Source organism: Drosophila takahashii, chromosome 3R (genome assembly GCF_030179915.1).
Source record: "Drosophila takahashii strain IR98-3 E-12201 chromosome 3R, DtakHiC1v2, whole genome shotgun sequence".
Classification (NCBI taxonomy): Eukaryota; Metazoa; Arthropoda; class Insecta; order Diptera; family Drosophilidae; genus Drosophila; species Drosophila takahashii.
The window spans coordinates 26,597,156-26,609,565 of record NC_091681.1 but is presented as its reverse complement, the minus strand read 5'-3'; the positions used below and the strand labels follow the sequence as shown (position 1 = coordinate 26,609,565).

At 38.0% G+C, this 12,410-nt stretch overlaps 1 protein-coding gene across 1 annotated transcript in view; it reads right to left on the bottom strand.

The window, feature by feature from the left end:
• The window catches only part of Mur89F (Mucin related 89F), a 50,740-nt gene that overhangs the window by 11,868 nt on the left and 26,462 nt on the right, over positions 1 to 12,410 (bottom strand). Inside the window, exon 4 of the mRNA XM_044394205.2 lies at positions 5,761 to 5,939. Coding sequence (XP_044250140.1) covers positions 5,761 to 5,905 — 145 coding nt within the window. The 5' untranslated portion in view covers positions 5,906 to 5,939. The remainder of the gene's footprint in view (positions 1 to 5,760; positions 5,940 to 12,410) is intronic.

The window sequence follows — 12,410 nt, the reverse complement described above, 5'->3', positions numbered from 1 at the left end:
CTAGTATTAAAAAATCCCTTCGCTCAGTGCAGCCACGATAAGAGCCAAGTCTTCTGGCCAGGACGAAATGACTCAAGGACTCAAGACACAGGACACCCCACCCCAAGGAGGCGGAGGCGAAAATCTAGCGATGGCCTGACTGACAATTGACTTTCATTATTTCTTACATTCCTGGCTGCATTATTGAGGCCTGGTGCTGGGCATATTTGACAGGACGAAGGAGCTGCGCCTTTGTGGAGCACTGCTGCTGCTGCTGCTGCCTTGGCGTGTTAGTTTCCCAGTGTAATTAAGTTTAATATTTAATTTAATTGCATAAAGATACACGCACACAACTACAGCGTCGCCGGGCCTCATAAAAGGACACGCGCAGAGACAATGTTGGCCATTTTGCTACTGCTGCTAACTGAAATTATGATGAAAGCAGCAGAGGCAAAGGCTTTTACAGCAGTGGGCCGAGTGGGCGATATGGGCCACAAAAACCCGACCCAGAACCCGAAACCCGTAAAGGTGAAGGTCAGTCCGGTGGCTTCCTCGAAACTGGAACGTGCTTGTCTTAGCCGGGACTTAACTCTGTGTCCGGTTATCCAGTCACTTGGCCAAGTTACTTCATTTGCCGCCGCCGCTGACCTCCTTGGGGCTGCATTATTATCATTGGAGTTTTCCTGCCCGACTTATATTATGTCCTTGCCGTGGGATTATGGCGTGTTAGCAGGTAGTTCGTGCCCTCCACCTGCCCCAAAGACATATGTATGTATATATACTCGTGGTGATCTGGCGGTGAGGTGGTCATGTAATGAATTGTGTGCCAGGCAGCTTGATGTTTTGTTTGCTGCTCAATTTACTCAGACAGTTAATCACATTGCGTGAAAGCTAATGTCATTAGGAGGGCTTCGTGCTCCATTTCCACACCCACATACTTTGCGTTTCCTGCCCAAGGAATAACGAATAAATTTCCCATAAAATTCTTTGTCGATGCCTCAAATATCGTGACTTAAATGGAGTTGTAAGAGTAACTTTTTTCTCTGGAGCGTCCTTAGAATATATTTGAAAATCGCTTGCCTTTCTTTAATATGCCGCCATATTAATGGCTAATAAATTGCGGGAATTTTCTCGGTCAGTTAACTTAAACAAAAGTTTCCTTGAAGAAAACGAACATATGTATACTCCCGCCTCGAACAATTGATCAACTTTCCCAGCTATTGTGCTCATGTATCGGAGTAGGCCGACACCCTTTCGTTATTACCCCTTTTATACGCCAAGCTTGGCTATTGGTATACTGCAACAATAGCCCCCGGATATTGGGCGTATAAAAAGTTACATATGTATGGCGCAACTTTAGTTGCCAATTGGGGGAGTGTGTGTTCGCTTGGCCCCGGGGTCCTCAATTAATTTCATTTAGGGAGTGGCGCACAAGGAGGCCCCCGGCCATACAGCTAAACACATCCAAACAAAAGAGCCAGACACACACAATATTTTCAATTAAGCTGCTGCAATACCAGCAGAATAATAACAATTACAACATGTACATGAGTGCAAGTAGAGCGGCACGGTTTAAAGGAAGCCGCCTGCGAAGGAGTCTGTCGTCCTTTCTTGGAAAAGGCTCTCCTCCTGCCCTCCCTCGATTGTCGATGAAAGCAATGAACAGAATTAGAAAGCTCTCCTTGCGTTTAAGCTAAATTTAATTGAAGGATTGGCATTTATAAATTGAAGACCCAAGTTATTTTAAGAGGTAATTAAAACAGACTAAGATATTTAAAATCTTAATACTTTAAATATTTTATACAAATGTTTAAAAATTGAAGAGCTAGTTAAACCAACAATTAAAATCCAATTAAACAATAAATTATAAAAGTGCTATTTATTTCTGATCTAATTGGTTAAACTGTTCGTAGGCTTTTTAATACATTTATTTTGAAATATAAATCTGTGTAGAAAAGGATAAAATAAATTCCCGAAATACACGTCTGTAAAACGTAAACCGAGAAACTTGCCACAATTGGATGTGGGAAATTGGTGATGTAGGTGTTCGGCGGAGGCAGCAGAGACGTTTGTGCTGTAGCAATTACAGAAATACACGACAAAGAAGTGGGGCAAAGTTACATACAGTTCTGTAAATGAATTGCTGACAATTAGTTGAATTTGTTGGCGCACTCAGCTGTGGCAAGCTGGAGAAGGAGAAACTTGGAGAGCAGCAATCAAAGCAGCTGCCACTTGATGAGACCCTAAATCCTTGCCCACTGCTGTGGCAATTGGAATTGTTCTTGTCCTGGTTATGTTTATGTCAGACCAAACTTTTCTATTGCATTAGTTTTGTGTCAATAATAATAAAATTCCCACAGACTGAACGATACTATCTTTAGCTTCATTTTACGTGACACTCATGTGGTTAAATCACGGTTATTTAGCAGAAAAACAAAATGTATGCCTTGATATAAATATTTTCTCGCTAAATGCTATTTTAAAAGTGCACTTTATCTATTTACCATTAAGCAATTCCTTGGAAAAAAGAGTTCTAATTGAGTTTGAAGAGCTGTCATTCAACACTTTTCCCAATCAAATATTTATATCCCTCGAAGAGGTCATTAACATTCATTTAGCTGGCACAACAATGCCATGAATAAACAATTAAACGTTTTTGACTGTCCATCGCAGACAGTGAACTTCTTGAGTAGAACAAAAGCCCCACCACTTGACAACTTTACGGAAGTGCTTTTATTCGCTGCTTCCAGGAAAAGAATAGAACAGAATCGCAGCATCTTGAGTTTCAAACTGGACAATCGAAGAGTCAACAGTTTGCTATAAAAATGCCAGCAGCCAGTCGCAAATTGCAATTCAAACTATGCACGTGTTAATTATTTATGCCCAACTCCTCGGCCCAAAAGAAATTCCACTCCTGGCCCGATAAATCAGTTGGCCATAAGAAGCTATCGCCTTGTGAATTCCACCTTTTGCGCAGCAAAAGAGTTCCTAGTATAAATTATACAAATTATTATTTAACTCCTAGTTGCACAAACGACTCTACGATTCGAGTTGCATATATGCAGTGAGCGAAAAAAATTGTATAATTATTTTTACAAGAATTTAAAAATATTTATAAAGATTTATATATTATAGTTAGATAGCTAAAAATTTCTCACAAAGTAGAATAGGTGATAAGAAATACAAAAAACATATGGGAAATATATTTTTGTATGCAAGACTAAATAAATATAATATATTAATACGTAAACAATTTAGATTTCGATTTTTTCAAACTCCTAGCTACTTTTTCTCTCTGCACTTCTTGGCATGCTGCTTGGTTCTTGGTCTGGGGCCAAAGTTATGCACAGACAAATCGCTTATTTAGATTAGAGCTGACAACCGAGGTGGGGGAAGATTGCAGATGAGGCCAGAAGAAGGAGCTCCACAACGCAGGCGCGGATACCTGAATTCACACACTTATATATCCTCAACTGGTTGCAAGATCTTTATTCGCACAGCAATTTGCTAGTTTGTTTTTGCTTTACTGGAGGCGTGCTTATGTTGTTCAACAAACCAACAAACTGTCTACTTAGGTTAAGACCAGCTAGTACGCACCACGTAATTGAGGGGCGAATCCGCTGGAAACCGGTGATCATTTTCAATTAGAGACCCCATCGTGGGGCGTGATTTAGAAGCTGTTGTGGGTAAGACGGTAGCCTGATTCCGATTATGGGATAAGTGCGGGAGCATCGTTTATAAAGCCAAAGCTAACGAACCAATGACTCGAAGCACTTTGCAGATTGTTGTTAGATTAGCGTTCGTAATAAATGAGGCTTCTCCCCTGATGGAAGGAAGGAGCTTGGGGTGTTGTCTAGACTGGTGATTGCGAAACAGCTAAAAAACACAAGTTAAAAAAGGAAAGTCTCTACCTGACTCGGCGCATTTGTCATAATAAAATTAGCATTTGCCTGGGTCAACAGGAGGCGAAGGACAGCAGGACTGCATGAGAGCAGGATAGAGGCACAGGATGCAGGACAACTTGGGGGTGACAGCAGCAGCAAAACTTATCAGCGTGGTGACAGACCCGACGACTAGTGGAGAAAACCTCTGAACTTAAATTAAGACACCCTTTTCGAAAAACAGGAAGCTTTCCTTAAGCAGTTTTTGATGAAAAGAAAGTTAAAAAAGAAACAAAGTAATTCCATCTTGAGAAATTGTAATTAAAATATTATTTTAATAATTAAATATTAAGTTACAAATTCTTGTAAGGTAAGAAATATTTTTCAATATTTAAAATGCCTTTGATTTAAATTGGGTAGAGCTTACAGAATTTAAATACCTGACTTTTCCTTAAGAGCATTTTCTCTTGTCGACCTATTCCAGATGCCACTGCAAATTTTATTCCTACTTTTCATAAAAAAAGTAGGAGGATGCTAAACCGTTTCCTGTCTGGCCGATAAACATTCGAGTTGCCTTTACAAAGTATCAACAAAATGGCCAATTCAATTGGAACTCTATTAGTCTCACATTCGATTCCCATTCGCTTTCGATTCGCTTTAAATGACCAACAAATCGCACAGAATCCCTCAAATTCCTGAAACTACTGAATACTTTGACTTGCCAGCGGCGATATTGTGCTGACCAAACGGAAAGCGACAGAGACCGGCATGTAAAGCGAAATCAAATCACGTACAGTGTCCGTTCCGTTACTGGCCAATATCTGCTGACCAAATTTCACGCAGCTGCAACAAATCAAAGAGCAAAATTCTGGCAACTGAGGAGACCAACTGCTGGTTCGAGTGCTAAATAAATTGAAAATTCTAAAATTTTAATAAAAATTGTCGCAATATTGCAATGAAATTCGTATGATTGCCGGTCGGCCATCCCCATCTTCGATTCAGGGAATTTCTGATTTTTAAATCGTCCCTGGGTATCACGTGCAAATGCAATTCCATTTTTTTAAACGTCAACTGAAACACCATTTTGATAAATATATATATGTGTATCTCGAGAGTTCTTTTTTTGTACACTTTACCGCTTTGTGTATGCCACACGAGTTGGGGATTTTGTAGTTGAGTCAGTTTTCCGGGAAAATGCAGGTGGAAGTGTAATTTTGTGGAATAAGACGAGATTTGGTTGCTGATATTTAAACTGATACTCTATCAAAGATTTCAAATAATTTTTGTAGCATTCAAAATTATCTTATTCGTGATCTGTGAAAAGTAATACGCTGATTTTGTGGGAACAAAGTTGTAAACTTCTAAACAATGATAAATATTTTACAAAACTCCCTTTTTTATAGCTGAACAAAACACTGGCAAAAAATTGTTTTCACAATTTTCAATTTTTTTTGGTAATGGGCTTAAACTATTTTAGATTATTGAATGAGTGACTTAAATATTTGTTATAAATATATATATTTTAAACCTTCGCCCGGCATATGCAATGATTTCTTACTCATTCCCAAAAAATAAATTTAATTGAATTTCATGCCGTTTTTAAAGCGAAACTATCAGATTAATTAATAATATTTATGTGCGGTATTGGATGCACACGATGAAACAAGCGGAAGGCATTGTTTGCCCGTTCGATTTTGACAGATACATAATTAGTTTTTGCACACCATAAGGCCGCAGGTGCCGTGGCTGTTTTCATTTGTCCGCTGCACCCGACAAAAATATATATCTGTTTATATATAAATATGTGTATTTTTTCAAGCCACAAAAGCTATCTATGCTGGCGAATTTTATGCGATAGAGCTGCGAATGAATTTTTGTATAAATGTTTATGGATATTTACCTCGAGCGGCGGCGGCGCCAATGCAAAAGCCGAATAGCAGCAGGCGGCAGAGCCAACTGGATGTGGACGTGGATTTGGATGTGGATGTGGATGTCCTTGTCGCCATTTTGTCGAGCTGGGAAAATGGCGGCGTCTTTGGCGCCATTGCGTTTTACTTTGCCAAAAAAATGTCACAACAGCTGCAAAGAGAGTGTCGAAAAAACGAATAGAAGTGTTGAGATATTTGCTGGAAATTTTCCTGTTCCACTGAAAAACAGTTTGATTCCTCGACAGCAGTCAGTGAATTTAATGCAAAACATTTACTTTCAATTAGATTTGGCCCCTCATGCTGTTTTTCATCCCCATCACCCCCACTTTAAAGTCATCTCAATTTTGCGCGCCATAAAACTCAAATCAATTTCGCTAATTAGCAAAAGTCAACTGTAATCAGAGAATGTCTTTTGCACTGGCCAACCAAATAGTTGAAAGATAATTAATTGTAATTGTAGAAGCAAAACTTAAGCTAATTGCTTAAATGGCTTTTAAATTTAGTAAACAGTTAGTCGTACATTTTGTCTTATAAGTTGTGCAGAAAACTCTAATAGTATTTATAAAAAATAACTTTGGCCTAACAAAATGTTAAATTTTATTCTAATTTAAAAAATTGTTATAAGATGCTTATAATATAAAGACATTTTCACACTTGTGAAAGTAAATATTTCTCTAACCGGAATCTGGAAAATAAATTACTTTGATGTGGAGTGAGCGGGAAGGTAGATATCATGTAAAAGTTCTCCTTTTTCATTTCGCGTCCATTTTCCCCCCTGGAAGTCTTCTTCACGCCTCGTTCGGTTTCATTTCCACAATTTGCATGCCCACATCCCCTCGGTTTTTGTCCTCGCCATTTAATAAGTTAATTGTTACTGCTGTTGCACTTTTGCCGCTTTTGAATTTACGATTAGCCACAACCGCCGAGCGGTGCAATCAGAAGCCAAGTATTTAACGCTGCTCAAGGACTCGAGCACTCCCAAGACGTGGCCTACTTGCACTCTGCCTTTTAACCACCCACTCCGGCACCCATTTCCCCAACCATTCCGACTTGGCCAAGTTTACTTTAAGCCAGCAGTGACAGTTCCACATAAATGTCAACTGCTGCGGTCCTGCTGCGCTTTATGCAGTCCGACTTTTATGCATTTCTAGTGCTTCCCCTCTGATAGAATTCATAGCTGCCAAGGACTCCACATAGTCCATAGTCCGTAGTCCGTAGTCCTGTTTCCCCTTCTCCTCCTTCATCTTGACTCGTCCGAGTCATTATTGTCGTCTGCTTTTTCACTGGTCGCTGTAACTGCTGCCTGACTTTGTGTCAACTTCATAATTATAGTTTCTGCTATTTTCTTATAGTTTTTGTAACAAAAAACTTTCAATGAGCTGGGCACAGTGGTTTCAAATTGACAAAGTTTTTGTGCAATACTCTGTGTTGAATTTAAAAAATTAATTACATTTTGGTTCGTTAAGAGGTGAAACAATTAAATATGAAATACAAATGGAGACTGATGACTAGTCATTAACAATGTATCCTGTTTTTTTGATTATTACTTAATTAATTGATCTTTTAAGTTTATCGTAATCAATTTAACCTAAATGGATCTGATAAATCCCACGGTTATAGAACTTAAAGCTTGCTCTACATGGAGTGCTGCTGCAGCCATACACATAAAACTGCAGAGATTCTATTAACCCGAGAAATTATGAGAAATGAAAACTTATTACGAGAAGTCATTAAAATTCAAAGAATTAAAACTTGAAAAAGTAAAACTGAAAATGAAGCTTCAGCCAAAACGTTGCTGCTACCGATGTTGCTGCTGCTGCTGATATATATATACAATTCATATATATATAGTACTTTAATCGGGGAAGTCGACGACTTATGACAAAGTCGAGGGGGCGGCGGAGGATAAAGAAAAGGCAGAGGCTGCGTCACTCGCAGCGCACTTTCCTCTTTTCAAGTTTCAACTACTTGGGCAGCAAAGGAAAGTCATAATTGTTAATGGGCTTTTAGCTTAAACGAATTTTTACTGCGAAAATGCCTCTGTATAATACCGAATTCTGTTTAAGTTTTAATTAGATTTTTAATATTAACGAATGTGAGTTATGGCGGGTGCAGTGAGTCCTGATTAAAAAACTTTCCCCTATGATGTATGTTTAATCATTTTCTTTTTTTTTGCGCTATTGCATTGTGATTTTTCATTTTCAATGTATTTGTTCTCGCTTTTTCTGTACTGTTTGCTGTTTGTTGTTTGTCTTTTTTATTTTTTTAATGCACGCCTGGTTTAATGAGCCGGCTATTAAGGCGCACCATCATTACGCAATGTCAGTTGGCACTTTTATCAATGTTTCCTGTCAGTTTCGAGAACTTTGCGCCGCGTCACGACGTCACGAGTGTCAGCGCCAGCGATTTTCATATTCACTGTGCATTTTTATCAGCCATTTGCCGACTCATTAAGCCAACGTCAATGTCCCGCCGACCACCTCCCATTATTTCCCCTGGGGCCCTCCTGATTCGGGCTCTGATTCTTCTTGATGATGGCTTGGCTGCATTTAAAAAAACGTCATTCCCGATTGAGTTTTACATGCTTTTAATTGACGTCGTCATGTAATGAAATTCAATTTATACTGCTCGCCATTAATAGTAATTCATACCGATGCCACACACTATCTGTGTGCAGAGGAAAAAGCTAATAATCTGGATTTATGATTATTTTTATCTTCACATTATTGCGTTTTTTCAGTACCTTTGATCAAAATGAAATCAATTGTAGGTACTTGTATTATAGTTTGTTTGGGTATAAAAGTTGTAAAACAAAGCAATTGGTCAAGTAATAGCTGCAGGAAAAAGGAAAATGGTATTTTAATATCTTTATTACCCTCGCAAATCAACAACTTTTCCCCTGTGCAGAGAATCTTTACCTCAACTTCGCTCCAGCCAAGTTGACATGAATATGCAGCACGTGAGCAGACGAATGAGTGCATCACGTCTGTAATCGCACCCTTTTACAAATATATATAAAAAATCTATATTTCGTGTAGAATAACATCAGCTATCGAACATGACAACCAAGTGTCGGACAACTTAAAAATTGAAATTGCGAAATAAGTGAGCGTGGTTGTGTTGGCTATTAACAAGTTTTGTTATGTTATTTCATCTTGTTCACAATTTCTTCTTCAATTTTCATGTCGATGCTAAAACAATAGCACCATAATTGTTCTGATATAAGCTTGCTAAGCAATAAAACCAACACTCTGTTTTCGAACAGCACAATAAAAGTTATGGCTTGAAATATTAGTATCATGTAGTTTTTAATATCTTAAGAATGATGTGTTATTTTAGAGTGGAGTTTTAAGTGGTTATGACTAAGCCATGGTAAACTAATCTTTTTTGAAACTATATTTTTTATTTTTATGTTTTAATTTTGATTATTTCCGATGCTTATTTTCATCATTCGTCGGTAATCTTATTTGTGACATAACAAGCCCAGACAATCTCAATTTGCATTTAATATCACACTCAGTTTCACGAGATTGCAAATCAGAATGAAGCAAAAACAAGTTTTTTTCTGATAAAATTAAAGTGAGATTAACAGCCACTTAAGGCTTATATAATTATATTATATATAATTGTTATATATAAAATATATATGACAAGAAGAATGAGCGAAATGCAAACAAAGCGAGAGAGAAAATAAAATCGGTTGTCACGATTTCAATGGAAATTAAAAATCCCAGCATGCATTGAAATGGCGGCCAAAAGCATTTTAATTAAAGTCGACCAGCGCCGCAACGGTCTAAATTGTTGTTCGGTCACCAAAAATATTAATTGACTTTTCCGCTGGCCGTCGCGACGCGCCGAAAACATCATTAACGCAAATATAATTACGTGACAATTTGATGCTTTTGCCGGGGCACAAATCGCAAATCAAAAAGCGAAATTAATTACACCCAGCAGCCCAGCTCGAAATCGAGTCGTGCTGAGCCACCCAAGGGATCAATCAGTGCAAAGTCGCGAAGGTAAACAATAAAGCACCGGCCGCGACATTCAGGCAAACATAGCTCAATCCACAATTCCCAGTGTCCAGTCAAGCGGTCCTCGGGCGTAAAAAAGGGTCGCCGACGCTGTTTAACTTTGAAAAATTAAAATCCACTTGGGTCCCGCGTGCCAACCCCTCCACAAAAACCGACAGCGAAAAAAAACACCACCCCTCTCGGATAGTCTCGCATTTTTCAATGGCCAAATAATAAAGTCCCCAAATGTCAGTTGGGAGTTATAATCTGTTTGCCGCTTTTTCATGGTCGCCATTTGACTGCCCAGCATGGAAAAAAGGGTATATTACGGGGAAACAGGCGTTGGCAACAATCATGCTAAATGTGAACTTGATGGTGGGATAATCTAACTGATAATAATTTATAGAGCTAGTGAGTAATGTTTATATGGAAAATAAATATAACATGTTAAGGTTTTTTTTTAAGTGAAACTAGTGACTTAAGGGAATTATTGGATGTTTAATACTTGTATTACAAAATTACAATAATCTCCACTACATTTTTTTTTTCTTAAGAATTTTTTTTTTATTTTAGGATCAGTTAAAAATATACAAAATTTACAGGGTATTTTAGAGTCTATCTGGTATTTTGCCAAATATAATCTTGTTGTTCTTTTTGTCTGTTGTAGACCCTCCGACAATGCCGATTAAATGAAACGTAAATTTGCAGCAATTACGTGGGTAAATATGCATTAAAATAAATTTGCATGCAATTATTTTTGGCACATCAAAGTCTGGAATTCATCAAATTATCTTGCTGGTGATTTATCACTGTTTTTTGTTTTCGTGCTTTGATTTATCTTTTCTCCCTAGCCTAATTACTAACTAAAACAATTGCAAATTAGAGGTGAAACTTTGATGTTGTTCGCTGTTTTGGCCCTTTCAATAAACCAATTTGTTATGCGATTCGTCGAGGTGTTAAGACTACAACACAAAGTACTTTCGGTGACATCTCGTTTATCAACTTGAAGGCATAATCTTCGAATTTGGTTTTGTCTGCATATCGGTGGCATTGTGTTGGCATTTTATGATAAATGGCTGGGAAATGTTCAAGCGGATTTCTGGCTTTTGTTCTATTTTTGTATTTTTTTTGTATTTATTTTGTATTTATTTTTTTGGTGGTGGTGTCGAGTGAAAAGCGGCTTACAAGTTGTTGATCTAAGTTTTGGCCAAACGAAAAACGGAAACAGAAAGTGAAACATTGTATTTGCTAACCTAATTTCCAGAGCTGCTATCCCCGACTTTCTTCTATAAATAATACTCAACCCCCGCGCGCAGAACATGTGCCTCATTTTAAATGAACATTTAGCATTTTCTCTGTGCATTTTTCGGTTACATTTCTTCTTGATTTCCTTGGCCCTGTTTTGCATACATTTTTCCCAGCGAATTAAAAAAGCGCACAGTTTTGCTGGAGATAAGCTACTCAAAGATTTACGACCCTCTCTCGCTTGTATTGTTGTTGTGCGAATTTCGGTAGCTAAAATAGGGAAAAGTGGGATGAAAGTTGGGCATAAACAAGGCCAAAGCGTTTCCAGCGATTTGGCGTGACAAATCCGGCACGATTTTGGAGCTATCCGTGGCAGACGCAACTTTGTCGCAGATTTATATGCAATGTCAGTGGAAACGGTTTATCACTTTGGCCTAGGCCTGTTCGTACCTTTTTGACGACGCCTGCCCCTGGAAATCCCCTTGAAATCCCCAGAAACCCCACCGAGCTGGGGCCAAAAGGTTGAAATTTTCTCAAGACAAATTCCCCTTAGATTTAGTGCAATTTCATTTACTTTTGTCTTGGCATTTAGTGAGATTTGTTAGCCAGTTGCTTAAGACGCTTGTCAGATGGCTTGGGTTTGGGTTCGGTTTGGACTTTCATTTTACACAATATTTGATTGCCCAAAAATTGTGGAAGACTGCAGAGAACCTTTCGTTGTCGTCACGGGAAACAAGAAGAATTGTTTGCGTTCTGATGCCGCCGCCTTTATATTTTTAAATTACCTTTGAACAAGTGTCGAGAGCGTTGTCCTTAACAACTCCCAGAAGGTATGGGTATTTTCCTCATACCCATCTCATCTCTAGGCGGCTTTACTTTTGTATATCATTAGTGGGCTTAGGAAACTTCCTTTTGAGGGATTTTCAAGTGCGGACATCTCGAAAAACCGCTTGGAAAAACTGCCCTCTCATTCAATCTGCCAGCATTGGCTGTTTAAACTTTGGCAACAAGTTTAGGAAAATTTACAAATTCCTAATGATGCGCAATTTTAATTATATAACCCAAATACAGGCGTACATATGTATGTACACTGCGGGAAAATATCAAGAGATGTATCACAAAATGTGTTTATGTGTTTATTGGTAATAAATATTATTGTTATCAGCAAGATTCCTTTTTTTATTTAATAATGTAATTTTGTGTTTTTTAATATTATAACTCATATATTAACCATTAATTTATTTAATTAAGTACATACTCCTCATGGCTAAGTTTTAAGATCGACTATATAGTAAATGTTAAATATACATTACTTAACCACAAAAATGTGCTTCGGTTTATGCTCTATTAAACATTGTTTTCAGTCG